At 42.7% G+C, this 25,329-nt stretch overlaps 4 protein-coding genes across 13 annotated transcripts; 3 read left to right on the top strand and 1 right to left on the bottom strand.

The window, feature by feature from the left end:
• Positions 1 to 1,812: 1,812 nt before the first annotated feature.
• LOC105188942 (WD repeat-containing protein 60) lies at positions 1,813 to 7,888 on the top strand. 3 transcript variants are annotated; one of them, XM_011150672.3, is made up of 16 exons: positions 1,813 to 1,923; positions 2,334 to 3,074; positions 3,150 to 3,269; positions 3,572 to 3,750; positions 3,950 to 4,100; positions 4,479 to 4,619; positions 4,700 to 4,840; positions 4,923 to 5,234; positions 5,318 to 5,490; positions 5,575 to 5,794; positions 5,883 to 6,034; positions 6,121 to 6,260; positions 6,346 to 6,404; positions 6,491 to 6,645; positions 6,736 to 6,868; positions 6,943 to 7,888. In XM_011150672.3, the coding sequence occupies exons 1-16, from the start codon at positions 1,912 to 1,914 to the stop codon at positions 7,063 to 7,065; spliced, it is 2,952 nt and encodes a 983-aa protein (XP_011148974.1). In that variant the 5' UTR covers positions 1,813 to 1,911; the 3' UTR covers positions 7,066 to 7,888. The 3 variants fall into 3 exon arrangements, with proteins under 3 accessions (XP_011148974.1, XP_011148976.1, XP_011148975.1); XM_011150674.3 differs by having other exon boundaries at positions 3,171 to 3,269; positions 6,943 to 7,129; XM_011150673.3 differs by lacking the exon at positions 1,813 to 1,923 and adding an exon at positions 1,940 to 2,144 and having other exon boundaries at positions 6,943 to 7,129.
• A 369-nt stretch (positions 7,889 to 8,257) lies between these two features.
• Positions 8,258 to 16,726, bottom strand: Tsf3 (Transferrin 3). Of its 3 annotated transcripts, none has more exons than XM_025298505.1 (17): positions 16,542 to 16,726; positions 16,368 to 16,447; positions 15,353 to 15,481; positions 14,507 to 14,615; positions 13,220 to 13,353; positions 12,934 to 13,061; positions 12,708 to 12,852; positions 12,420 to 12,577; positions 12,139 to 12,260; positions 11,883 to 12,034; positions 11,318 to 11,564; positions 11,040 to 11,191; positions 10,791 to 10,955; positions 10,392 to 10,490; positions 10,207 to 10,328; positions 9,683 to 9,841; positions 8,258 to 8,713 (listed from the first exon to the last, which is right to left on the bottom strand). In XM_025298505.1, the coding sequence occupies exons 3-17, from the start codon at positions 15,435 to 15,437 to the stop codon at positions 8,525 to 8,527; spliced, it is 2,166 nt and encodes a 721-aa protein (XP_025154290.1). In that variant the 5' UTR covers positions 15,438 to 15,481; positions 16,368 to 16,447; positions 16,542 to 16,726; the 3' UTR covers positions 8,258 to 8,524. The 3 variants fall into 3 exon arrangements, with proteins under 3 accessions (XP_025154290.1, XP_011148973.1, XP_025154291.1); XM_011150671.3 differs by having other exon boundaries at positions 15,353 to 15,462; XM_025298506.1 differs by having other exon boundaries at positions 15,353 to 15,462; positions 16,368 to 16,462; positions 16,542 to 16,705.
• On the top strand, positions 8,720 to 9,676 carry LOC109504385 (uncharacterized). Its single transcript, XM_019844021.2, has one exon. The coding sequence runs from the start codon at positions 8,882 to 8,884 to the stop codon at positions 9,281 to 9,283; it is 402 nt and encodes a 133-aa protein (XP_019699580.1). The 5' UTR covers positions 8,720 to 8,881; the 3' UTR covers positions 9,284 to 9,676.
• LOC105188939 (major facilitator superfamily domain-containing protein 6) lies at positions 16,636 to 25,128 on the top strand. Of its 6 annotated transcripts, none has more exons than XM_025298510.1 (10): positions 16,636 to 16,764; positions 21,922 to 22,092; positions 22,319 to 22,620; positions 22,867 to 23,197; positions 23,288 to 23,478; positions 23,577 to 23,713; positions 23,853 to 23,968; positions 24,086 to 24,331; positions 24,550 to 24,696; positions 24,794 to 25,128. In XM_025298510.1, exons 2-10 carry the CDS (start codon positions 22,035 to 22,037, stop codon positions 24,862 to 24,864), a joined length of 1,599 nt encoding a protein of 532 aa, XP_025154295.1. In that variant the 5' UTR covers positions 16,636 to 16,764; positions 21,922 to 22,034; the 3' UTR covers positions 24,865 to 25,128. The 6 variants fall into 6 exon arrangements, with proteins under 6 accessions (XP_025154295.1, XP_025154292.1, XP_011148972.1 ...); XM_025298507.1 differs by having other exon boundaries at positions 16,703 to 16,897; XM_011150670.3 differs by having other exon boundaries at positions 16,703 to 17,159.
• The last annotated feature ends 201 nt before the right edge of the window (positions 25,129 to 25,329 follow it).

The following is a 25,329-nucleotide window of genomic DNA, read 5'->3' as shown; positions in this document are numbered from 1 at the left end:
ATCGGGAGGAGATTCGAGCGCTTTCCCAAGTCTGTCTGCGCGCGGTATTGTCTGTCTGAAGCATATTACTGTTATGTAATGCGATATTCCTCGTATACGCGCTCGTCGTACGTCAACGTTGCGATCCCTCTCAGCGTCGGTCGACCGTGCAAAAATTCTCAACGCGGTAAAAAAGCGAAGATGGTTTCGAGGAATTCCAGACCGGACGCGTCACGGTGTGCGTGTTTGCCTCTCGGAGGAAAATTCTGTGCGCATGGTAGACTTGAGATTACTTCTAAGTACTTGTATCATTATCCACTACGCATATAAAACGGCATTGCCGATGCAACTACATGTGCATTCTCTCGAATTTGGAACACGGCTATCTCGAAATTGATTAGCAGCGGCGTCTCCTTTCTCCTCTCGGCGGTGCGCTCTGTCCTGCGACACGTCGAGGATACCGGAACGGAGGAGAAGTCCCGTGAGAACGCGCGAATTGGATCGACCTGACTCGCGCGTGTCGCCGTTAGATTCTTTTCCGCATGCGACACCTCTTTATGAAACATCTACGCACTTCGTATATAAATTAAGCGATGTTTAAGGACCTTCAAGACCATGTCTTTTATATTGCAATTAACATGATATATGTATAGCGAACAAATTAAATTATTAAAAACCTATTTATTACGAAAGAAAGCGCCTCTTTACTCTGCGTCTTACCCTCGCTGCGTGCCTTTGATATATTAGCGTTATCAGATTATCATTATTATCTTGTAGTGATTGACATAACCACTCGATATATTTTACAAGTAGTTTTTAAAGTGCCTAACGTGTATTTCTGCTAATTGTATACATTTCGAGAAAGTCTTATCTGATTGAATGTAAAAATTTTGTTTCAAATGCCCGATTGGTTGAACATGATTATTGATTGATTGGTATTACTCGTTTTGATACTAAAGTCAATGGTAACTCGTTGCGGAGGTTGGAGAACAGTGTCATCAAGGTTACAGGGAGACCACTTTGAATTTTTTAAATAGAAAGTTTTTATACTCTATTACTCTATTATCGCTCTATACATGTAATTCAGCTAATACGTTGTTGAGCACCTTAATTGCCTGAGTGGCACCAACCTAGCGGTATTTACTGAAACCTATTAGGTATATGGTTTGAGTCTTGGCTAACTGTACTTGAAAAAGGTTCGAATTTCGGCTTGGAAGGATAGAATAGAGAATGAAAAGGAAACTTTCTTACTGAATTCCAGTACCAGAAATCTGAAGAAAAATTAAGTAAATTCACAACATTGGAAAGCGTCTATAATCTATCTGATGTTTCTTCAGTGAACGTGAGAAAGAATACCAAGAATCTTCTTTGGAAAATCTACACCTGTCTTTGATTTTAATTTCGAAGTTTCCTCCTACTGTCGATAGCCGCTGCTATCTTCAACGAAATATCGAGATACTTTTAATTTTCAAGTATCACAACTCCAAAACGCCAGCAGACTCCGTCAACGGTCAGATAATTGACAGATGGGAAAATTTTTGTTTTTGAACAACACGACTGGTCGACAGTCGAGTTTGAAAATATCGAGAAAGTAATCGACTCCGCATCGACTCACATGGTCTGTTCTTTTTAGCTGCACTGGCGGTACCAGTGCAATAAGTTAGAATGAGACAACTCTATATTTTTTCTCACTTTAACTTATTGCACTAGTTTAGTAGTATAGCAGCTAAAAAGAACAGACCAACAATGATCGGATATTGGTCTGTTCCTTTTAGCTACCTGCTAAACTGGAATAAGTTAGAGTGAGACAAATATAGTTGTCCAGTTCAGCAGTGCAACTAAAAAGAACAGACCACATCGGTCATCCCTAGTTTACATCATGGTCGCTCTACGACTGCTTACAACTGTCAACACCGATCAATTAACAGCATAATGTCTAATAAGGTGGGTGTCTCGGTCGCTTGTAACATGTCAACGTAATCCTCGTGGCGTACACTACGTCTTCGATTAAAAACGAAAAGTTGGACTCGCGAGATTGCACGCTTTTCCGGTTGTCTTAACCGAGATAATTGCTCGAATTTGACGTTTCACGGTCAAGGCTTCCCTTTATGCGAGTCAGCCTCGAAATTATCGACATCTCGCTTGCCGCGAAGTAAATGTCAATGGTACGTCATCGTAATAATGTCTGAATGCAATTTATCATTTATGCATGCACATCCTCCTTGAAAGTTTGTACAACGCGTTTGTGACTTGTTCCCACCTTGTTTGTTATTCATAAACAGTGATAATGATAATGCTATGTTATTGTAAGCGTATACTTCCCGATGTAATGACAATAATTTATCGTTTTTCAGATAGCTACCAAGAAGGCAGAACTCAAAGACGACGTTAAGTCACGTGTGCGATCGAGAGCGAAGAATCCATCGAGCAATGAAGGTAACGCGGAAGCGTCGAAAAAATCGGAATCCAGTTATCCGAGGAAGTTGCAAACCGCCGAGCACAAAGGGGATGGAGACAGATCCAAGGCGTCACATAGTTCCTTGACGAGCAGAACACAACCGACTAGAAGCACCAGCAAGCAGCCGGTCAGTTCTTCTCAGCCTAAGACTATCAAGCAAAGTCTCACACCTTCGACATCCAAATCTAGTCTGGTTAAGGCTTCGTTGTCTAGTCACTCGATGAAAATGAACGCGAGTTCCAAGACGAGGGCTGAAAATCTCGCTGCTAAATCGAACGACGATAGCACAGTGAAGAGGCGGAAGTCGAGAGAAGCTGGGTACTCGGAGAAGAGAGGCCTCAGCACGATCTACGTACCAAAGTCGACCACGAGTAAGCTAAACGTCAAACCCAACGAGAAGATTACGTCTCAAACAAAGGGGAAAACGCAAGACATTCCTGTATCTGGTCGAACTAAACCACGGATGTCATCCAGAGAACGCAGAAAATCCAGGACGCTAAGTCCCAGCGAAATTAGAATGCTGCATAGCGCCATAGGGCGGCCGAGCGACGTGGACAAAGATACGAAGCAAAATAAGGGCAGAAACGCGCAAGCGAATTCAGACGAGACTGGCTACGAGTACGAGGACGATTTCGAGGTAAAGGAAAAGGGAAGCAAGTTAGAATAGCGGGTCTCATTTGGAATATGGAATTGCACCGCTTCGATTTTTCAGGATTACGAATCCGATTTTCAGGAATGCACAGACAGCGAGGCCTCTCCGATCAGCGAGAGGTCGGATAGCAGTGACGACAATTCCCAGCCGGAAACTATCGAGCTGCAGACGCGGGAGAAGGTACCGACAGCTCGTTTCGCGTCAGTGTCAAGGCGGTGACTGCGTGTAACTTTCCCCTGGGAGCGGAAAAACTTCATTTTCTTTGCTCGAGGGTTACATGATTTCTTAAAGTCGTCGAGGAACTTTTCACTTTTCACGTTTCCCAATTAATTCTTTTACTTTAGTCCTTTCTTACGATGCCGATATTAGTACGGAAGCTATTAATCTCTTGGCAGTTTTTATTCTTGGAGGAAAAGTTACATGATCACTACCCGAGCGACAAGATAAGTCTTAGATCAAACGGAAGTGTGTCTGCGTCGTAGAAGAGCGTAGTGAACAGCACGGAGCATGCAAAAGCCGAAGAGGAACGCAAGCTGGACTCGGGCCACTACGATCTCGCGGAGGCGAGGAAGAGAGCGGCGCGGATGGAATCTATGGTCGTGAATCACTCGAACACACCGCCGTTGCCTGAACTGAAAGAGCCGGTCGGCAAAGCGTTTAGGTTTGTGATAACCGGGATCAGGTATCAGGACGAATAAACGACTTACCTGGTCTCCGCTGGTTTCTCGTTGTTTGTTCGTTACGTTTGTTTCGCGTTGTACACGCCTCCTTCGCAGCGTCTTGTTGTGTCTTGTGGAAATAAAGCACGAATTTGCGAATAATCTTTGTACTCAATGATTTGTATTCAATGATGGAAGCAGCGATGACAGACCGGCGGAGAACAAATCTTTGCCGTCGTCCGCCGACGAGGGCTTCGAGGACAGCCGCTCGGGAGACTTTACTAAATCTCCGCCACTGTCGCAGACACCATTTATCGACTTCCGCAAGTCGAAGGAAAATTCTCGCGAGGAGGTAATTCGCGCCTTGGCAAGAATGTGAATTGCAACGTGTGTTACGCCATATGTTTCTGTTGCAGTTGTATTTGTTTATTATTCTATTATTTATTTTGTATTCCATAAATCGTAATTATTCATTATTCTATTATTTATTCTATCATTAATGGGAGTCATCCCTTTGATACGATGCGTAATACATAAATTATATTAGAAAAAAGTTAAAAATAAATCGGTTTGAGAGTACAATCGTAACAGAGGGAAGATCTTCTTTTTCTCGTTTTTGATGAAGCATGGTCAACTATCACTATTAATTGTTAATTGTCGTACATTATTTTCGTGTGGTATGAATTTTTTGTATATGCCGATGGCGCATTTTGCGCCCTATTTCTCGCAGAACTCGCGAAAGCATCGAAGCAGGGGCGAGGAATTGTTGGAAATGATAAAGCTGGATTTTATGGGATGGTCGATACTAGAGTGCAGCCCCGTGCCTTACGACGAGTTTATCAGAAATTACGGGAAACTGAACACTCAACAGGTACGTGACGCACTGCTGAGCTGCGACTCGGTCAATCCTCCGTTACATGCCGTTACATGCCGCATTTTTAACTTCACCAGATATTTACTCAAACCGGCGATGATGACATGGACATCGAGATACAAACAGACGAAGTGCTTCACAAGAACAAGTGGACGCAGTTTCCTGTCACTTGCAGGAAGGGATTGCGCGACAGTCAGGACGTGAACTCGTTCAGATTGGTAATTAATCAGTTGGAATTCTACAGATACACCGAAATAAAGAGGATCCACGTTCTGACGAACGTTTCGGCAAAATTTGCAGGAGCAAATCGGCGTCGGGGGTGATTTGGAAGATCCAGAGGACACAAGTTTCCCTTTACGGCCGTCATACGACGTATTGCGCTTAAACGACTTTCTGAATCGTGCCGGCACGGTCGTGCTGTCGCTCTTGGAGGAGAGAGAACACGGTGGCAACGTTTTCCAGAATGACACGGAGGAGTTACCGTTCAGCGACGGCTTCGTTAAGCTCTCCGTGAATACCGTGACGTTTCTGGCCGGTCGAGCGGTCAAAATCATACATTATTCGGACGTTCTGAGCAAAGTTCTGCTCACTGTGCATTCCCCCGTAGAAGAGGTGAGTGGTTAGTCAGCCGTGTGATCGGATACACCTCAGTGAAACACACACCTCGTTTGATCTTCCTCTGACGTTGAACGCAGGAGATAGAAACCGTCAGTAAGCAGGATTACATCACCGACCGTTGCATCGGCTGCGTCTGGAACGTCTCCGAGCCGTCGATGCCGAAGAAACTGTTCTACTCGCAGTGTCCCATCACCGCCTGCTGCTTTCATCTGACTAATCGCAACGTGGTGTTTGCCGGGCTCGAGGATGGGTACGCCACTTGATGTTCTTCTCTTGAAATTGTTTTACACTTCCGGTTCATTCAGGGAGTGACGAAGCATTGATGATGTCGTAGGTCGTTGAGTCTCTGGGATCTCAAGGAGGACGAAATGTGGCATCAGAAAGTCACGGACAAGGCCAACGAATTGGACTGGGTGATAAGGACGCCCACTTACACGACCACGGCGGATGCGGAGTCGGACACGCACACGTCGCAGATCGTCGCGATACGCGTGCTCTCCAAGTTGGAGGCCGCCCCTGCGAGAGGAAGGAGCGACAAGTTTGTCCCCATTCAGGTTCGCAAATAGTTCGCAATCCTCACGACTTGACGCTCGTCAACATGTCGCTCTACTAATCCCCGCTTGCACTCGACGGATTTAACAGATATGTAGCTTAGACGAGGACGGTTGTCTCGTAGTGTGGAGCATCGTACACAGCATGGGTGTAAATATCGACGACCTGGGGCTCTCTCACTGGGGCGACATTAGACTCGTAAAGAATCAGAAAAGATTTCTGAGCAAAGGAGACGCGCAAACGTAAATACACTCTCTCGCGAGAGAGAAAGTTGTGATCGATAATGTTGTGAAAAATGTCTCCTAATTGTCCGACTTTCTCTTTCTAGAACGAACGCGTTTCTCGATATGCGTGTTGACAGTGCGGACACGAATAACGTTTACGTCGCGACTAACAGCACCGATGTTACGCATGCCACTTGTATCGGTAACAGAACTAACCCCTTGACGTACAAACCAGCCGACATAAGTGAGTCGCTGCTCAGTTCTATCGCTCTGACGTCGCGCCAAGTGCGACGAGGTCTGGCGCTTATTGACTGTGTTAAATGTTTCAGGCGGATGCGGTAATTCGACGTGCATCGAAGTCTGTCCTTTCGGCCAGTCGTTCTTTTTGGTAAGTCCTTTCTCGTTCGACTTAATCTCGTGATCCCACTCCGTTCTCCTCGAGAATCATCGGTGTGACTTTTGCGATTGAATCAGGTCGGCTGTGACGACGGGACGATTCGACTTCATTTCTTGAACGTGGAGAGACCAATCGTACAGCTGAAAAACGAACAATTTACCAGCGGCATCAAAGTTCTGCAATGGTCGAGAACGAAACCGTCAACTGTATACGTCTTGGACGATATGTCGCGGTAAGATTCCCTCGTGAAGTAACTAAAGTGACGGATGAGAGTGTGGAGAGAAAGCGGCGTAACGAACGACGAAAATTGTAAATCCGACAGAATTCACGTGTGGGATTTGAGCGAGAGTGACGTCTGTCCTATACATACGTTCTCCGTGCAAAAGTGGGGAAAGATAAGCAGCATGCAGCTGTCATCTTGCACAATGGAGCAAGATATGGCGAATCAGTACTTGGTAAGTTAAAATCAGCACGTACGTTGGCAAGAATTCCTTTACACAGCCTGAGCTCAAAAATGTGCGCATCTTAGGCTTTCGGGATGGAGTCTGGTAACGTGGAGGTGCATAAACTGAGGAAAAATTTCTACCACTCGAGGAGGGAAGAGTTTTTACAAGAACTCGACATCTTTTCGCGATATGTCTCGGTTACCTGAACGACACGATCACTATAATAAGTATTGATAACGAGGAACGAATTATAATAACCAACTACACCGGTAGTCTCGTAGAGTTGCATAAGAGTTCTGTCATGGTTGTCAGGATTCTGTGGTTGATTACACGAATTTTATACTTCCAATCTACACGTGCACTTGCAACGCAAACGAGGTGGGTGGTTCGGATAAGTATCGCTTTAGGGGTTCCCCATTAGTGTATTCCCATTTTCTAAACACAGTGATATCGAAGATTCTTAACCGGACTCTCTTACTCTTATTTGAATATTTGCTTCACGATTGTTCGGTGAATTCGTAACGGTGCCCGAAAACTGTTTATGCATGGCTGCGTTAAGGAGACTCTATTAGCGCTATGCAAACGCTGCTAAAATAGAAACCAATGCGCGATAGTGATAACAAACTCCACGGACAGCAGTAGCATAGCGTTGTGGTATTATCGCGTTATCGAGTCGTTTCCGCAATTTAAATATCTGTAACATTTCGAAAATTCCTTTAAACGCGGTTGTCCATTACCATTTGACAAGGTGAGATATCGATATCGCTATGTTTAGAGAGTCCCATTGGAGAATGGGACTGCATTAATGGAGTAATCCTCTGTACGAGTTGCAGATAACTTGTTACGTTTGGTTGGTAACGGGGTAGTCGGTTCTGATTGGTATTATAATTTCTAACGTTTGCGAATAACGAACGTATAACAGTGTCCTATCGCGCCGATGATAATTTCGAAGGTGAGAGTACAGTTTCAAGGTCGCGTAATCTCAATACAATACACACACGTACGAACCGATGTTGACTCTGTATACTGTACAAATGCGCGACGCGTGCGTCGACCGAGACTTTTGCCCACCTATTATCTGTACGTATAGTCAGCAGAAGACAGGTTGCGACATTCTCACCTGGACGAACCCGAAGACGCGTTCGGCTGAGAAAATTCATCTGCTGAAAATTAACGAGAGATAAAGATTCTCCTCTGTCGGACACGAACTTGATGCGAGATTGAAAACTTCTCTTTGAAAAAGAAAAAAAGCGCAACCTTCCTTCGATTGACTGACCATATCTTTCTATTGTATTCCGTCCGAGAGGATAAACGCCGTCCATGTAGATAGATAGCATTTATAACACATTTATACGTACATTTATATATATATATATATATAATATATATAGTGTATTGTATAAAATATATATCGTATATTTAAAGAGGGGTATATCACAACGGATACGGAGCGCTAGGAGTGTATAGCTGGAATATACCATGAATTTTATACACAGCTCGGTCTCTGCTTGACGTCTCGCGTGTTCTTTTCTTTATTTTTTATATATTCTCTTTATTTCTTTTATATAGGGTGGAGAAAAAGGTCGGACCCCTTGAATTACATGCTACACGCAACGATATTTCTGAACTGTATTCTAATAGAGAGCGCAATCACACATCGTCGTGCTAACAGCTCAAAAATCGACTCGAAGTAACGACAGCCACGCACAGGGAGAGTATCCCCGGAAGGGGGTGAGAGATCCATCTGCTCGCGGCACTGCAAGTCTTCTGTATCAGAAGATCCTCTATGATCTGGTCGTAACTGCGTACTCGCTGCAACTGGCGACCGTGCAACTGCAAATGCCGCGTCTCCTCCTGCGATGATAAAATTCACGCTCGTCATCATTCCTTACGACAGCGAGATTTACATTTATTTATCGTTCTTCGAGTGTCCGCGACGCTGTTGCATCTCAGCGCCGTGTATCTTCACGATCGAGAATAGAACAGCGCATCGTCGATTTCGCTCGCGGACGACTCGCGCACATGTGGTTACATTTCCGAAATGCACAGACGAAGTATGTAGCCACTCGGTTTCTCCTCCGGTGCGAAGCGTGCGGAGAATGCTGCGTGAAATTTGCTCACGAAGACGAGGAGACAGCCGTCGCTCGCGTAATAATGTGCGGCTACTGCTCTTGGGTCAGCCAGCTGCTGGCGAAGATCGATGCCGATGCGGCGCAACAGAGGGAGAGGAAGAAATCGGTGGACCCAGTCGTCATCGTCCACGAAGACGTCGGCAAGATTCCGCGATATGCGCGCAAGAGACATCGCGCGACGATTGCAGCGAACGACGACGAAGGTCGGCAACGCGGGGTCACCGCGGTGTTGAAGGACTGTTCGGGGGAACAGACCGGCATGTTGGATGTGGATATCGCGCGATCGCGATAACCGCGAGGAGAAGTGCGACGAATAGTGCCCTTCAGATGCACGCATTTCCCGTGGGCATGTTGTGTAACAAGGGTTACGTGTACTACGGCTGCGCCAGGAACGAGAAGTTCTCCGAGAAGATCGACGTTCTCGAGCGACCGCATGGACCGCATGTGCGGAATTTCCGGTTAGTCGGAACGCCGTGATTCCTTTTCTCTAGCTCCGAGGCATAATTCGACGTATTCCGCACGCATTCTCTCAGACGTACTCTTGCCTCAGCCAGCCAATTTGAGGCAATTTGAGACCGGCGGTTGCGTGTACATCAGCCGTCAATTTTCTCATGGCAATGTCTTCCGTCGCTTCCGTCGCACGGAACACACATGCAACTTTTCACATAACAATGCTTCGCATTCAACTTACCGGGAAGATCAAGTCGCGAACGTTGTTGTAAGGACCGTACAACGAGAACACGGGCGTCTCCATCTGCCCGCGGCTTGTCCCGAACAGACTGTCCATCTCGAGCAGCATCGAGTAAATCTCTTCGCGCCTTAGACTCGTTATATTCTCATGCGCAATCACCTAAGACGAGAAGAACGTCAGCGTTAACAATTACATGGTGATGAGTCCATGTTTGCGTTAATCTATTTGCATCTCCTTGGATTTGAAGCGTATGGAAAATATTTCGTTTCATGAGAATACTGAATTTCTTTCTCTTCAAGTCCACGTCAAATCAAATAAAATAACGTCAAATGTAATCAAAAGCTAATCTGAATACGCGATTCGATCTATCTTTAGTAAGAAATCAGACAGATATCTCTCCGTGATAAACAAAAGTGGAAGGCACGAAGGACGAAATGAGCGGATATCCTCTTGTGATGCGAACGGGTTAAATTCAACGTAAATCTCCTCCAGGAAAATCGAGCTCGAAAAGAGGAGAATTGTACCGCGCCGAAAGGCGTCCAAGTGAGCAAGCATGGACTTGTTTTCTGGACAGCGTCTGGCTCGTCCAAGCACAACAGTCTGTACCCCTTCTCGCTCGCGCCTTCGTGCTCCAGGTCGAAATTACCTGCAACGTTAAACGTTAGATACATAGAAAAATACAGGGAGCTGTAATGGTCGACCGCTTTACCGGTTTTCTTCTCAATGGCCTTCAGATTGACGAAGGCGACGTCAGCGAGGCCGGAAGTCAAGCAGTCGAAGGCGCTTATATCATCGGCCGCCGTTTCCCCTGCGGAAAGAGAAGATCGCAGCCTCGATATTCGCTTCATTCTTCTTCGTTTACCCGACTCGTGCGCGCGCCGGCCGGCCGGCCGGATTATTAGCGCTCTCGTAACAACGTCGGTTTCGCTATATGCGATTTACAGCGCATTTACGCATCGCGTGTCGCACTGTCGGCTTAACGAAGCGTGCGAATTTAATGGACGTGTGCAATGCCGGCCGTTCGCGTCGGTGCACATTGTGTTCGCCCGTATCTCTCTTTCTGATCGGTCGCGTCTGCGCGCATGCATACGTTTGTCCCGCTTCTCACCTTGTTTGCACAAGGAGTACAAATTAGCCGGCAACTCGCTCCTATCCTGATCGGTCAGGCCAAACACGCAGCTGTCCTTGAAGAACTTTGCAACAGCCTGCGTGTCCTGGCAGCCCCATTTCTCGGCTGAAGCGTTCCTCATCGTCGACACGAAAGCGTTCCAGCCTGACGAGACAAGAGACGATTGCAGACGATCAGTGTCAAAGCATTAGGCGCTGAGCTGAATTTCATTTGCATATATAGTCGTACCGACGCTTTCGTAGCCCGCGAAGCACGCCTTGGCAGCGCCTTCGAGATCTCTCAGGCTCCTGAATTTCGAGTCGTGTTTCACCACCGCCGCGATTCTGTTCAATTCCTGCTTCTTGTTCGATAACGCGTAGATGATAGGCTTCAAACCCTTTCTGAAAGAATTTTTCTCTTAATCGGGCTGGTAAAAGGGCCCAAAGCAGATCATTTCAAATTAAAAATTAAAGCAAAATTGACAACCTTCAGTTTTATCCTTCAGTTCGAGTCAGATCTCTACTTACTTCCTCGCCTGCAGGAGCTCTTCGGTCCTAGCGACGAAGATGTCCGCTCGTCGACTTCGCAGAGCATCCAAGCATGACGCTCTGTTAATTTCCTGAATACAGGAGATCGGCGGTTCCACGCCGTAAACGACGGAGGCTTCTCTCAGCCAACGACACTTGCGCTCCTCCAAATTAGACGCTACGCACCACTGCACTCGTCGCGAAGGTCGGCAAGTCACACGATTGTTGGCGCTCATGAAACCGGGGACTTTAGCCAGAGAGAACGCCATTATTAGAGCGGACGAATCGCAAAGGAGGATTTCGCACGTGTACGTCGAGTCTTCAAACGCGGTTGGAAATTTCCTAAAACTTCGATGTATCTCTATTTTCTCACTTCACGAGAGATTTCTCAGATGCTGTTCAATATGAGATATGAGATCAATCAACAATGAATTTAAAGTCCTTTCAACGGATTCTCAAGTGTGTGATAAATAGCATGCGTGAACGAACGTTCGACAGATATTTACGTATCGCGAATAATCGGCGAGAAACTAAATCTAGACGTCCCGTATTGCATATACATTACATCGTCGTAAGTAATCCTCGGGCGTTTCCAGGTTTTCTGTACTGACCGGAGAAATGTGATAGCCCTCCATCAACTGCAACACGCTCGTTTCCCAGCCGAACGTCGCGTTCTTCAGGAGGTTCATCGTGCGGGAGACTTTCTCGGCGATCTGTCTGGAGTGAGGCAGACGGTTTTTAATCTTGCGTATTGCTCTCCCATGATGGGATGGGATTCCACGAGACGTGGTCACGACGCTCACAAACGAGTGCGAACTTACGAACTAGCCACGATGACCGGCCAGGGTTTCGATAGCCAGACGCAAGGCTTGTCGTACTCGAGCGGCCTGGTGCCGCCGTCCGGACACAGATAGTTGTAATTCCGCTTGTCGACTTGCTCATCCTGCACACAGTGGGCCACAGTGGGCGTTAGTACGGCGAATCGCGCTACAATCCGTCGTGTTTCTTAGAGTGACAGGCGAGATTGGTTCTCCTTAAGTTGTTACATCGTCGTTTTGAGGAGACATCGCGGTTGAATTGACGACGAGTTAGCGTCAATTACCTTGAAGTGCACGAGAGTGTCGTCCAGCCTGACCCAGGCGATGTCGCCGACGTCTTCAGTGAGGCACAACAAGGCACCCTCGCGTCCGTGGTACTTGTCGTCGCTGTAACAACCGGCCGGGTTGTCGCACGCGGCACAGAGATTCTTGTACTTCGACTCTGCGACGCAAAGATAGACGCAAATAAGTGAATAAAATGTTGGCGGACGCATTTCGATTCTACGAATCACAAATGCGATCCTGAGTAAATTCTGCCGCATGTGCGTGTCTTTCGAATTGCGAACGCGTACTTAATTGCCCGTCGAATATCGTGTCCGCCGACCATGGACCAGCGACGCAAGCCATCTCGAAGTAATTGGACAATGTGTACATTCTATTCTCGAGCAGCGTCTTGTTGGGATCGCACTCACTGGGGATTACCCAGTACTCGAAGTACTAGAAACGATACGTTACGTTCACTACAACGAGAAGGTACAACTTTAATATGCGCGAACTGCTTGTTGGAGAGCCACTTACCATCGAGAAGGTTTTAGTCCAGTCGTTGCTGGTATCCAAGCCGGGATGACAGAATCGCCTGTCCTTCACGTCCCATATGTGTTTCACGTTTTTATGTACTAAAGCCACCATTTGAAAACGTTGCTTATCTAAAAGAAGACGCTACGCTCTTGTTTTGAACAGCCAGATATATTAATCTACATCGAGAGATGTACAGCGTTCACATCTCTTAGTGAAGAAAGCCGCCGTTAGAGAATAACTCGGAAGAACTGGGATACTTGGCGTATTCCGTTCGAATTTTCATTACCGTTTAAGAAGAGTCTCAACTCATTCGTGACTAGAACGTTGTACTCGTTGTAAGCCGCCGCTGCAACGAGGTCTTCTGGCTCCAATACCGCGAAATCGGCGTCGCCAACGGTCAATCGACGCAGACAGCTGAATCTAAATCAGTTTCGTCATGGTTTCGTACAAGGAATCGCATGGAACTTTTCGTGAAAATTCGTCGATTTATGAGCTGTGTACGATTATAAGTATAATATAATTATAATTGGTTTCTTCTTTCTGAAGAACAAAAGGACAGTATGCTTGTTCTGTAATGACAGCGACATTGTTGTTATCATCACGTTGCTATGTTGCAGCTTTTCTCATCATATACAAACATTGAGTTGGCCAATAAGTAACGTCGGATTTCGTTTCTACAAAAAAATTCTTTCCGCTGTTTTTAAAACAAAAGACTATTTGCAACGCGCATGTAATCTAAAAGCTGAGACGCACAATTTAAGCGATGAAAGTTTAGTCGATCGAATTTCGGTTTGCGATTCATTGTTAAAATGTAATAAGAGCGAAGCATATTTTTAAAGCGGATTGTTGGGGACTGGGGATAAAAATTAGATTGTTTGTAATAATGTGATACGAAGAAAAAACATTGGAATAAATCAGGACCAACCTCGTTGACCTTTCCCACAGCCGGTTTACATTCCAAGAAGGTCATATTACGTATATGGTAGGATTGGAAAGGAATACTGTTTTATGAGCTCCTACCGTCTAATCAGGACATTAATTCTGATAATTACCGTTCATAATTAGACAGACTGGTGGAAAACTTAATCAGAACTTTGCCAGCAGCAAAGGAGTAGTTTTCCACCAAGCAACGCGAGGCCACACATATCATCATAGACTCGGCAAAAAATGAGAGATTGAGATATTCTTATTCATATTCGCTTATTCATATTCGTATTCACCTGATTTAGCAGCATCACACCTATCGCGTTCTTTGCAAAATTCGTTTAACGGAGACAATTTTGATTCTTTAGAGGCCTGTGAAATGCATCTTTTGCTGAAAAAAGTGGCAAATAGTTCTGAGAGGAGATGGTATTATGAAGCTACTCTTGTAAGATGGCGAAAAGTCGTAGATCAAAATGATCGATATCATTTAATAAAATATTTTCTATAGTAAAAAAAAAAAAAGAAAATTACTTCTGTTTCTTACCGAAAAATCCGACGTTGCTTATTGGCCAATATATCTGCGCAACGATTATGTAATGATAACGAGAGTGTTGTTAAAGCTGCAGGATAGATCTAAGATAGGTTTTACCTGTCAATGTCCGTGACACACGCTATCGGGCTGTTTAGAGCAACTAGTTTCGGACAGAGTGAACGAACTCTCACCGTGGTGTGTGCGCTTTCGACGATGCATAGTCTCACTGAAACATCACACGTTGTTTCTGTTTAGCGCTGTCACACTTCGAAATGGATGAGAAATGTTTTCCTCGTCGTATCATCGATATTTCCGGATGTGTATGCGTACGTTTGTATGTACTAACGCAATTATTGATGTTCTTCATAATCTAGTGCTCTCTAGTGGAGAGAGGTAAAATTTCACGTTTTCTTACGTTAACTATATTTTACGTTATCTATTGTGTCTCGTGAGAAATTCGATCGCTTGACGTTGCTCACTTCGAAGTATCGTCTTTCCTTGCTTGCCACAACAGTACTTTCTCAACGTTGATTGTAACTGTCTAGACAAAAAGGTTGTTTAGAACAAAGTTGCCTCACCGGTATTTAACGACAGAAATTCCTGGTTATTCTACACAAGTCTCACGAGGAAAGACGTTTCGGTCCACGTTCGCTTCGCACGAGAGAGAACGCGGAAGGCGTCGAGAAGTTGGCCGTAACCTTCCGACTGCCTTTTACGATGATGATTCGCGCTTGTCATTGGTGAGTGCAATTTTACAGTTTAACGGTCCGGTAAAACTGGTGATTCCCTTTCCGCGAATCTCCTCGGGATTACCCGGCGCATTATTATTCTTGATCGCGTAGAATACCTCCGAAAATGACTTCGCTTCACACGCGCTCGCAATAGCGGCGGTATCGTTGCCACTTTCGAAAGGCAAGTTCTTCAAGTTCTTCCTCTTTCGTAAGTAAAATTCATTTGACTTACGTTTCTCGGCGCTGACGGATCCGTAGCAGTTTACGAGAGCGACGAGCGTGAAATAGTGCCAGACAGACGCACGAAGATCCATCATCAACCTCGGCCTTGCCGCCGTCCCTCTTGCGAGAAGAAATATTTCTTCGTATATATAAAATTTTACAAAGGAGTTCTTTGGATCAATGGAATCTATATTCTTGCCTAGTCGTCCAACGTGATTGTAATTATCATACAAACATTAGAGGCGCATGGCAGCCTTGTTATGCTAAGATATGCTTATCGCACGAACGGACATGTGCGCGCGGATCACACGTATGCTGGTATTTCGTATACAATTGTGATAACAAACGCGCACTCGCTTTAACAAAATCTCACCGTACAGATAACAAGAGCAAGCGGACCATTTCCGTTTCCGCCAGGTAGCAGCCGGATTATCGTCTCACGACTATCAACACCCGAGATTACACGAATTTCCCGACGATAATGTGACTCGGACGATCGACAAAAGTAACTGTGTTATTCCCGTCGGCTGCAGGAGAGCACGTTTCTCTACACATCGAAGCGCAAACGGCGAATCGCATATCATCGCCGCCTATACTTGAGTCTTTCTGCTGATACGACAAATTGACGACCATGTGAAACCGGCTGAACCGCCCTGTGACATCATACAACTTGCGCCGTTTGCACTCGACTGTAACTCAGCGAGATCGAATTTCCGTTTTGTGGATACTGACCGTAACATCCGCAAGCGTGTAATTGATCTAAACACAAATCTAATCGCTGACGATTCAGCTGACATTTTTTAATTATCGCGGATGTGCGAGGGTATCACGGAAATTTGACGGATGTCGAATTTTTTTCTGATAAAATTCGATTTCGCTGAGAGAAGAGTCTTCTTTCCGTAACCCTGACCCGACTAAGAGACCCGTCGGACTCAAGGAGCCGGTTTCGGCTTGCCGGTTTTCCCTGTATCTCTCTCTCTCTCTCTCTCTCCCCCTCCCCTCTCTCTCTCTCTCTCTCTCATTACCTTCACGTTGAGATTCTCGTTATACATGCGGTAGGAAAGCAGCGCGTCGACTCCTGCCCCGTTTCGTGCGCCACGCGAGTCTGGGAAGAAAGCGGCTGATGCATTAAGCGAATACGTCACAGCAATTATGACGATCGGATACGAGGCACCGAGTACATGTGAGGAAATACTTACACCGAACTTGAAAGCCCGATTCAGTACACGAGTCGGATGACACGAGTGACGGTCGCGCGATCCGTCCAAGAGCGATCTTCTCTCTCCGCTCGCTCGAACGGCTCCTTCGACTACTTGGAGTCCGGCTACTTGGATCGCGGACAGCTGACTTGACGTGATGTGCGGCCGACGTTGATCTGACCGAAAGTCCGACGCAGGGAACTGGAATCATTAAATCTATCTGGTGGGAGAGATCGAGACACGACGGACGCCACGAGAGAGAGAGAGAGAGACGCTCCGCGTAATACACACGAGCGTGTGCGACGTGTGCGCGCGCGTGTATTATGTTACGAAAGTGACAGAGTCAGCTACTCCCCGTAAGAAAATAGAGCCAAAAATAGAGCCGCTCCGTTCCGGCGGCAACGTTCTCGTGTAAAAATCCGACGCGCACATGCGTCCTTTATCGAGGCTATTGTTAGGCGAAACAGGCTAGTGAACATTGAAATTCAACGGGGACATCCCGGAGGAAGGATCGAGTCACTCGAGTCCGAGATAAGTTGCACTCTGGATGACTCACTTGAAATCTGAATCATATTACAGAAAGGACGGATAGTATAGAAGGCTAATTACATTTTTCAGGTCAGATCCTATGAAAAGTTGATTAAGTTCGATGGATTCATATTGATTATATCTTTTTATAATTACGAGTGTTGCGTTTAATTGTTGTAAAAGTTCGCCAGTTGCTAGAGGAAAGCTGATGTCGTGTAATCCGATTTTCCTTTCGTGAAAAATTCTTAGGAGGAAAATGAAATCTGAATATTTTTGATTACTATACGGTCGCTGTGTATATTCAATTATGACCGCTCGAATTTAATACGCTATTTTTATCTAAATATTATTTCTTTAACTTAATAAGGGAGATGATTAATCATATAGCAGGTCATGTGGAGAAGTTGTCTCACGTTCTTCCTTTATAACTAACAAAAATTTTACCAACGGTTATCTCTTTACGTCGCTGTTTTTCCGCTTTAGCGAAGAAGATGCGATCCGTTTCTGATCGAACTGCGATTTGCGTATATATTCATCATGCACGTGATTCACAACGCTTATTAAAAAGGTCGCAATTGCGCGAATTCATACTCATCGTTCTTATTCTTTTACGACTTGGCACGCACTTGGCACGCATTTGCTGCGCGATTTTAATTCGCGACGAACGAGTTATTGAATCAATGGGCGTACACGCGTACGATAAGTAATATAATAGATAAATTGTAACAAGCGTATTCATACGGATGAGTCATAATTAACTGCGTGCAACGAGATAAGACTTTACCGTTCTCAATGCAGGCAAACGCGTGCACAGACTCTGCAATTAGAGGATGAAATATTGCATCGTGAAAGAGTTATCATTTATGAATACAATACTCACACAATACTTCCTCTCCTCTCCTCTCTGTTTCTTTCTCTCTCGCATGGCAGCACATTATATGTGATTGAAGAGACACACCGAGAAAAATTTCTAGTTGAAATTCAATCGCAGGCATGATCGTTTCCAAGACGACATAATCAGTCGTCAGTATTAACAATGACTAGTACAATTGCGTGACATGGTGTCAGGTAATGCCTCGTCTGTGAAAATACTTTGGCTTTCATTCGATCCTGAAACAGAGTTATTTGTCTTTAACAACCTCAAGAGCATTTCTCGACACTGTAGAGACGAAAAAATTACGTGAATATTCAATACGAGTGCAGCTTTTTATAACACGTGGCACAAATTTTTCTACTCCTTTATAGTGAATTCCGTATGAAATATTTTTAAATATAATAATTAGGATCTCATGACATGTACGACGCGACATTTTCATCTTCACTAAAGAAGACTTTTTCGTATATGTATGTTATCGACGGCCGATAACACAACAATCTGCTGTTCTTTTATGTCGATAAAGAAGCGACCTCCAAATTCAACATTACCGAGCGTAATAAAAGTATATTAAAAATCATATACCGCTTTTGAACGATATCACGAGAGACATTGGTTCGTAGAAAAATTGTTAATCTATATCTATATCCTCTTGCATTTCCCTCGTAATTGAGTCTTTATCAGATAACGATGTTGTATCATCATAAAACCGGAGTGTCTCAATATCGCCGAATGTTCTTCAAGCACTGTTTTGTGGGCTAACTTAGCAACAGCTTGTTAGCAACGTTCTTCTTAGCAAATATGTGAAGGTAAGTCATCGTTTGTCTCGACTTTCTCACCTTCAGTGCCGATTTTTATAGAGAAAAAAGTTTATGTCAAAAACAGAAGAAACATTGCACATAAATGGTATTAGTGTGTTAAAGTAAACTTATAACAGCAAGTACTTAAAAGTAAAATTACACTTACTTTTAAGCATGCATTCACTAGATTCTTTTCTTTTCTTTTTACATAGGTGTTGTCTCTCAGAGATTATAGAAATCGCTCTTCCTTTGTCTCCTACTAGGTTAATGAATTTGTTGTATCTTTTGCTTCAGTAGTTAGAATGACGTGCGATTATTTGTATGACTATGATTTGTATGACTTATTTGTATGAAACAGTACGGAAACTTATCTATGCTTATCATGACACAGACGAGTCTTGCACGTGTCAACCTAATGACATCTACCAAACGTAAAAATAATCTCATTTGATTTTCGACAGAGCTGTAACAAGCTGACTAGTACCTCTGGTCATCCTATCTCTAATCTTTTCAATCATGCTGTAACTGACTGTAATATCTTCGCGTCTGTTTTTTAACGACATGTGTGACGGTCCAGTTGTAACAGGTCTTCTACAATAAGCCATTAGTCATAAAACGTAAGTAAATATCACAGTCGATAATTTTTCGAAATAATCAACTGTGATTGGTCAATTTGCTTACTACTTATGACTAACAGCTTGTTGTAGAACGCGCTTTAATCCTGATCCACAACTTTGCTTTAAGCCGTAACCATAAGCAAATCGATCGACCATAATCGATTAAATAATCGACTGTGATTGGTCAATTTGCTCACGACTTACGGCTTAAAGCCAAGTTGTGGACCAGTGGTGCGATTCTGTAACTCGTTATTGGAGTTAACGACAGTTTCGTTATTGTTGCGCAACTTATCTACGGTATACATAAGCTGCGCAACGATAACGAAAGTGTCGTTAACTCCAATAACGAGTTACAGAATCGCACCACAGGGGTCCTATTCTTGAACTACTTGCATATACATAAGTGGCAAGTTTCGACTAATCGCAATGGAAAATCCCTAGAACCGTATACTTGACAGTCGCAAGTGAAACGCATACGCAAATTATCATTCGCAACGCAACGAATGGGTAATACCATCCGTTTCTCTCGAAACGTATGTGATACGTTACGCAAAGTACAAAAAGTGGAGTATAAAGGCTCGTCTACAATAGCTGTAAAAGTAAGGCTGTAAGGCTGTAACGTAAGCTGTCAGCGAATGAAAATATTTCATTTCGTGCCTTGCAACCTTACAGCCTTACTCTTACAACTAATGTAGACGAGCCTTAAGAGTACACATAGAAACACACTGTTATTAAGAAGAAGAATAATTCAACGCTAAGACGGCTAAAAGAGTGGAAAATAATAGCTGACTTTACATATCCGTAAGAGAAATAATAAATAGAGAAATTTAAGAGAAAATAGCATATAAATTTCACTGCATTTTAATTATAGAGTAAAATTGTGTAACAATAATGGATTTAGACGACATAATAATAAATATACCAGTTATAAATGCGTTAGAACATGCTGAAATAATGGAAGAACCAAGAAGATTTTTCCATATTAGTTCCATATTTTCCACTTTGTTCTGTTGGACGCAGCCAATTAAAGTTCGTCGTATCGTATTTTTGGTCGATATTTGCAGAAAGTACATATGTTTTCCAATGTTGTCAAACACAACGGAAAGCGTATACGTTTCTAGTTGCGAATATTACACAATTAAATTCAAGAATACCGTGTCAGAAACGTATGCGCTTATTTACTATTCGCAACGTGCGTATACGTAAAGTTGCGTATAGATTCAAGAATAGGGCCCCTGGATTATTATTTTTCATAAAATGAGCAGAAATAGCTCATATTAAAACATAAAAAAAAATCGAGAGATCTTTCGATTTTTTCGCACAAAACTTTTAACGGTTTCAATATGAGTCAGTCTTCTATTTTAAAAAATGACCATGTAATTGTAATCGTCAATAGTCAGCGGCCATACATACACATATCGATAGCAATAATTACTAGAACTACAGCCCGAAAACGGCTCAAACACTTTTCCCCTCGGTGCGCGTTCACTCATCTGACTTTTATAATTAATAACTTGACATTTATTATGAATATCGCAAAACGATATAGAGTTCTTTTGTTCGCTTTAAACCGTTCTACACTGTCTATATACTATAGCACACTTGTTCTGGGACACTCTGTATATCTGTTGTTATTAGTCACACTGTTACATCGTCTGTACCTAAAATGAGTCAAAGGTTGAGCCTGAATTTTGAAATAAAAGGGAAAGAAGAAAGAGTGTGATAGGAAAAAGAATGAAACATATTAGATTAAACGAAGAAGTCCGAATACCGTTAGGCTCAACGTACGTCCAAGCTCTTGCTACGGCTCTGAGTTGCTTATCCCTCCTCTGAAATAATTTCACTTGTTCTGTATATCCCTATCGTCACGCAAGTCAGTTGTGCATTCTATCTTCGAATATTTTCCTGAGCTGATAGTCAGACAATTGACTGCGTTCAACAGAAGCCAGTGATTAGTAAGTGCTCAATAATGATTATTATCCGCGATTTATATCTCTTTAGAGCTTCTATAGAGTTGAAAAAATGATATGCTAATTAGAGGCAATATTCCAAGTATCGATTTGTGGTGGAGTTGAACGTAACGATCAAGAGTGTACATTTAAAAAGATACCAGGAAAGTACCACATTTTGACATTCAGCGCGCAGGCGTGCTGAAAATGTTTTCAGATAAATAAGTAATTAATATCGTGGAAATTGTGTGACGCATGCATATACACATGACGAGCTAGCGGGCATTCGTGTCATGAGCAAACGAAAAAATTGTTCTGAAGGCCGGGTTCTAAAAAATACACGTCGCGATGATACTTGTTGGCTCGCAGCATTTCGTGACGCCATATTGGGATTCGTTTGAAATTTGTGCGGATGATATGTCGAAGTTCGATATATCGTGAGGCAAGCGAAGGAGGTAGATGAAAGATTACGTATATCGTTCAATAGAACGAAGTTAACGGGTCCTGGTAAAATTCACAAGCAGTCAATCAAATCGTCAGATCGTTGATCGATTGTCGAGAACTTCGTTTATTTAACAATTCTTGTTTGTAATGTTATCCTTTTATCGTCAGAATTTGTAACATGGCGTCAACTTAACACATTCTCAAGGGAGCAAATACAAAGTGGTGGATTAACAAAAGTCTGTTGGACATTCCAATTTTTTATCTTTAATCAGGCGGAAAAGATGAAAATTAATTATAAGCAGCTGCCTGTCAAGGCGCATTATTTTTTTTTCATGGCGGGTGAGTACATGAGAAGTTATAATTATTTCTCAATTATTTGATTCAAAAAATTTCTAAAATAACACTTATGAACTAAAAATTAAATAACTTAAAAACTTTTTAAATAATACTTATTAATATATATATATACATATATATATATATATATATATATGTACAACGTAATTTTTATTATATATAATATTTAATAATATGTGAAAGTGTGATGTTTCATTATTTTTTCCAGCGATGGGCCCGATTTTACCATTTTTATCAGTTTACGGCAAACAATTGGGCATTTCTCCGTTAGTTATGGGCAGCATCACCGCAGGTCTACCTATATTCTTCCTGATCGCCAAATCTGTGTTCGGCTTTGTTGTGGATTATTTCCGCTCTCAGAGAAAATTAATCTTTATGCTGCTGCTCGCCGCGACAAGCGGCTGTTACATTTTAATGTACTTTTTGCCTATATTGCCAGGCCCGCTGCTGCCAGATCATCACTTTCAAAACGTTTCCTGCGCGTCTTTATCACCCTGTGATATGAACCATGTAAGCTTTAGTAATATCGTACGATAGTCTCGTGATAATACACCAGATCTTAATATTTGTGCGACACATTACGATGAATGACTGTGAAATACTCTTGTTTTAAACGAATTTGCAGTTGCTTCTACATTTTCAAAACGCGTGTAATGGGAGTACGTAAAGATCGAAACGTTGAATCGTGTTATTACGGTATCCGATTATTAACATTTCTGACTATATCTTTGAAATATTATTTATTATTTATTTAAGCATACTTCAACATTGGCATTATGTAATGGTACAAAAGACACTACTTGCCACTGGATGTGCAAGGATTCCAATTTTTCTATGCGAGTATCTTTTCATGTAGCTAAAGGAGAAGCAAGCATCTCGCCGAGTACAACATGCTTGTTACATATGAACGAAACGTCATCATGTTCGCACAGTACGAATTGCGAAGTCACCTGCGACAATTTCGACGACGATCGTTGTCTGTACACGTCCATCACTTTTTGGGGCTTTATTCTTTTAATGTCTCTCGGGACCATTGGTTTTAATGTTTCTAACAGCATAAGCGACGCGATTTGCTTCGACGTGCTAGGTAATATACTTTAAATCTATGTTGTATAAAGCTTTCACATATCAACATATGGAAAGATTGCGCATAATTCACCATCGCTGTTATCTTTAGGCGAAGGCGGAGAAATGGGATATGGTAGGCAGCGTGTATGGGGTACAATCGGTTTTGGCGTTGTGGCTTTTCTAGCTGGCTACACCATAGACTTGTGGTCGCAGGGAAATATCTACAAAGTTTACACACCAGCTTTCCTCCTTGTGTTCGTGTTCACCTGCGCTGATTTGCTTTGCTGCCGAAAATTGGAGGTAAGCTATGCGTCACAGAAGAAACGAAGATAGCATGTAAAATAGCATGAGATTTTAGTCTTACGTTTTCACTTTCCGTTGTACATCTCTTGTTATAGCTGCCACTTACTTCAAGACCGACCAACATATTAAAGGATGTACTTATGTTACTGAGATTGAAACACATCGTCATATTCTTGTGTTTCGCTACATTTGCTGGTATTCTTGATGGTTTTATGATTTATTTTTTACTCTGGTAAATTTTTGTTCCATCTTTATTGATATGTATTATATTTACTGGCGGATATTTTCCATTACCGCACAATTGCTTAATAGAATTTAGTAAATAAAATCAAGAAGACATGAATTATATTTAATATCATCGGTTTCGCTAGGTACCTAGAAGATCTCGCTATGGCAACTGGTTATATGGGTGAAATTAAATTGATCGAAGGTCTAATAGTAGCTGCAGAGACTCTCGGCGGCGAGATAATATTCTTTTCTTTATCTGGTATATTCAATATTTATGTATCACATATAGAGTTTGTTGCTTAAATAAAAATCGCTCTTAGAATTAGAAATATCTTGCTCATGGAGTATCCAATGAATATATTCGTCTGCTTTTCAGGCAAAATATTGAAGAAATTTGGATATGGTTATACTTTTACCTTCTGTTTCGTATGCTATGCACTGCGACTGGGACTGATATCACTAGCGCCAACACCATGGTGGGTACTTCCAGTGGAACTGATCATGCAGGGATCAACATACGCACTCTGTTACACAACAATAGTAGCATATGCGAGTGCAATTGCACCTCCCGGGACATCAGCCACCGTTCAAGGGGTTATGGCAGGAATGGACGATGGATTTGGTAAGTACTTCTCGATATAGTACAGAAGAAAAACGTTTCGTCGCGAGATTGGAAGTACGTTACACAAAATTGCAATTATAATGGAAAGATTTTGCTGATATACACGCAATTACACGCGAAGAATTATTAACTGTAATGAAAATAATTATAATAAACAAATAACATTCTCTCGTAAAAACGAGTCTCTGTTTTGTGCAATGCAATTATAATATTTTCAGGATACGCTCTTGGCAGTTTGATAGGAGGTATCCTGTACAAGAAAGTCGGCGGTGCAATAACGTTAAGGATATTTTCAACGTTCGCAGCAGTTTGTGCTTTAATGTACTTTATTCTTCACACTTTGTACTTAAAACATAAAATGTCAGGTGAGAAATGAAATAATTTTAATCGTTAACGCGCTCCAGAAATTTTCTCTCAGATATTATGAGAGACAGAAGCCTCAAAATGTTGGTTTTGTTGCAGACACACGTAACAAAATTGAATTTAGAAAGCCCGACGATGCACGAGAACACTGCGTAGTTGCAGAAACGTAGTTTTATGTATTTTGAAATAAAAATAGAAAGTGTAACGTAAAATATATATTGCAATTATTAGAATAATAAGAATACTCTTCATGTCTATCCAAGGGAGAAATGGAAGATTGAATAGACGTCGATTCGATGTCTTTTAAATGTCATCGACGATTAATCGATGTCGAATCGAGTCGATTCGATCTTGTTTCTCTCTGGGATATAAGTGCCATTTTAATGTATATGGTCTGACTGTGTATATTTTATATGCGGATTTAAAATGATACAATATAAACAAAATATTATATAATATAATATATAATAATGTATCTTCTGTTTATTTAAAATTTGAAGTAAATGCAGATTTCCTGTAAAATAGAGAAAAATCGATATGGATTATGTGAATCATATTCAAATATCAAAATGAAAGAAATCAATGTATTTAAACGGAACATGCTACAAATCCTGTTCGCGCGCTTTTTCCCGCTA

The sequence above is a fragment of the Harpegnathos saltator genome, unplaced genomic scaffold (genome assembly GCF_003227715.2).
Source record: "Harpegnathos saltator strain DR-91 unplaced genomic scaffold, Hsal_v8.6 scaffold224, whole genome shotgun sequence".
Taxonomy (NCBI): domain Eukaryota; kingdom Metazoa; phylum Arthropoda; class Insecta; order Hymenoptera; family Formicidae; genus Harpegnathos; species Harpegnathos saltator.
This window is presented reverse-complemented; position numbering and strand designations above follow the sequence as displayed.

Coding starts and splice junctions, on each gene's coding strand:
- LOC105188942 (XM_011150672.3), top strand. Junction 3,751..3,949: donor CCGGTCGGCAAAGCGTTTAG/GTTTGTGATAAC, acceptor TGATGGAAGCAG/CGATGACAGACCGGCGGAGA. Junction 6,869..6,942: donor ATATGGCGAATCAGTACTTG/GTAAGTTAAAAT, acceptor TGCGCATCTTAG/GCTTTCGGGATGGAGTCTGG.
- LOC109504385 (XM_019844021.2), top strand. CDS start 8,882: ATGTGGTTACATTTCCGAAATGCACAGACGAAGTATGTAGCCACTCGG.
- Tsf3 (XM_025298505.1), bottom strand. CDS start 15,437: ATGATGGATCTTCGTGCGTCTGTCTGGCACTATTTCACGCTCGTCGCT. Junction 10,491..10,790: donor GTACTCCTTGTGCAAACAAG/GTGAGAAGCGGG, acceptor CTCTTTCCGCAG/GGGAAACGGCGGCCGATGAT. Junction 10,329..10,391: donor GGCCATTGAGAAGAAAACCG/GTAAAGCGGTCG, acceptor TTAACGTTGCAG/GTAATTTCGACCTGGAGCAC.
- LOC105188939 (XM_025298510.1), top strand. CDS start 22,035: ATGAAAATTAATTATAAGCAGCTGCCTGTCAAGGCGCATTATTTTTTT. Junction 23,198..23,287: donor GATTTGCTTCGACGTGCTAG/GTAATATACTTT, acceptor TGTTATCTTTAG/GCGAAGGCGGAGAAATGGGA. Junction 23,479..23,576: donor TTTGCTGCCGAAAATTGGAG/GTAAGCTATGCG, acceptor CTCTTGTTATAG/CTGCCACTTACTTCAAGACC.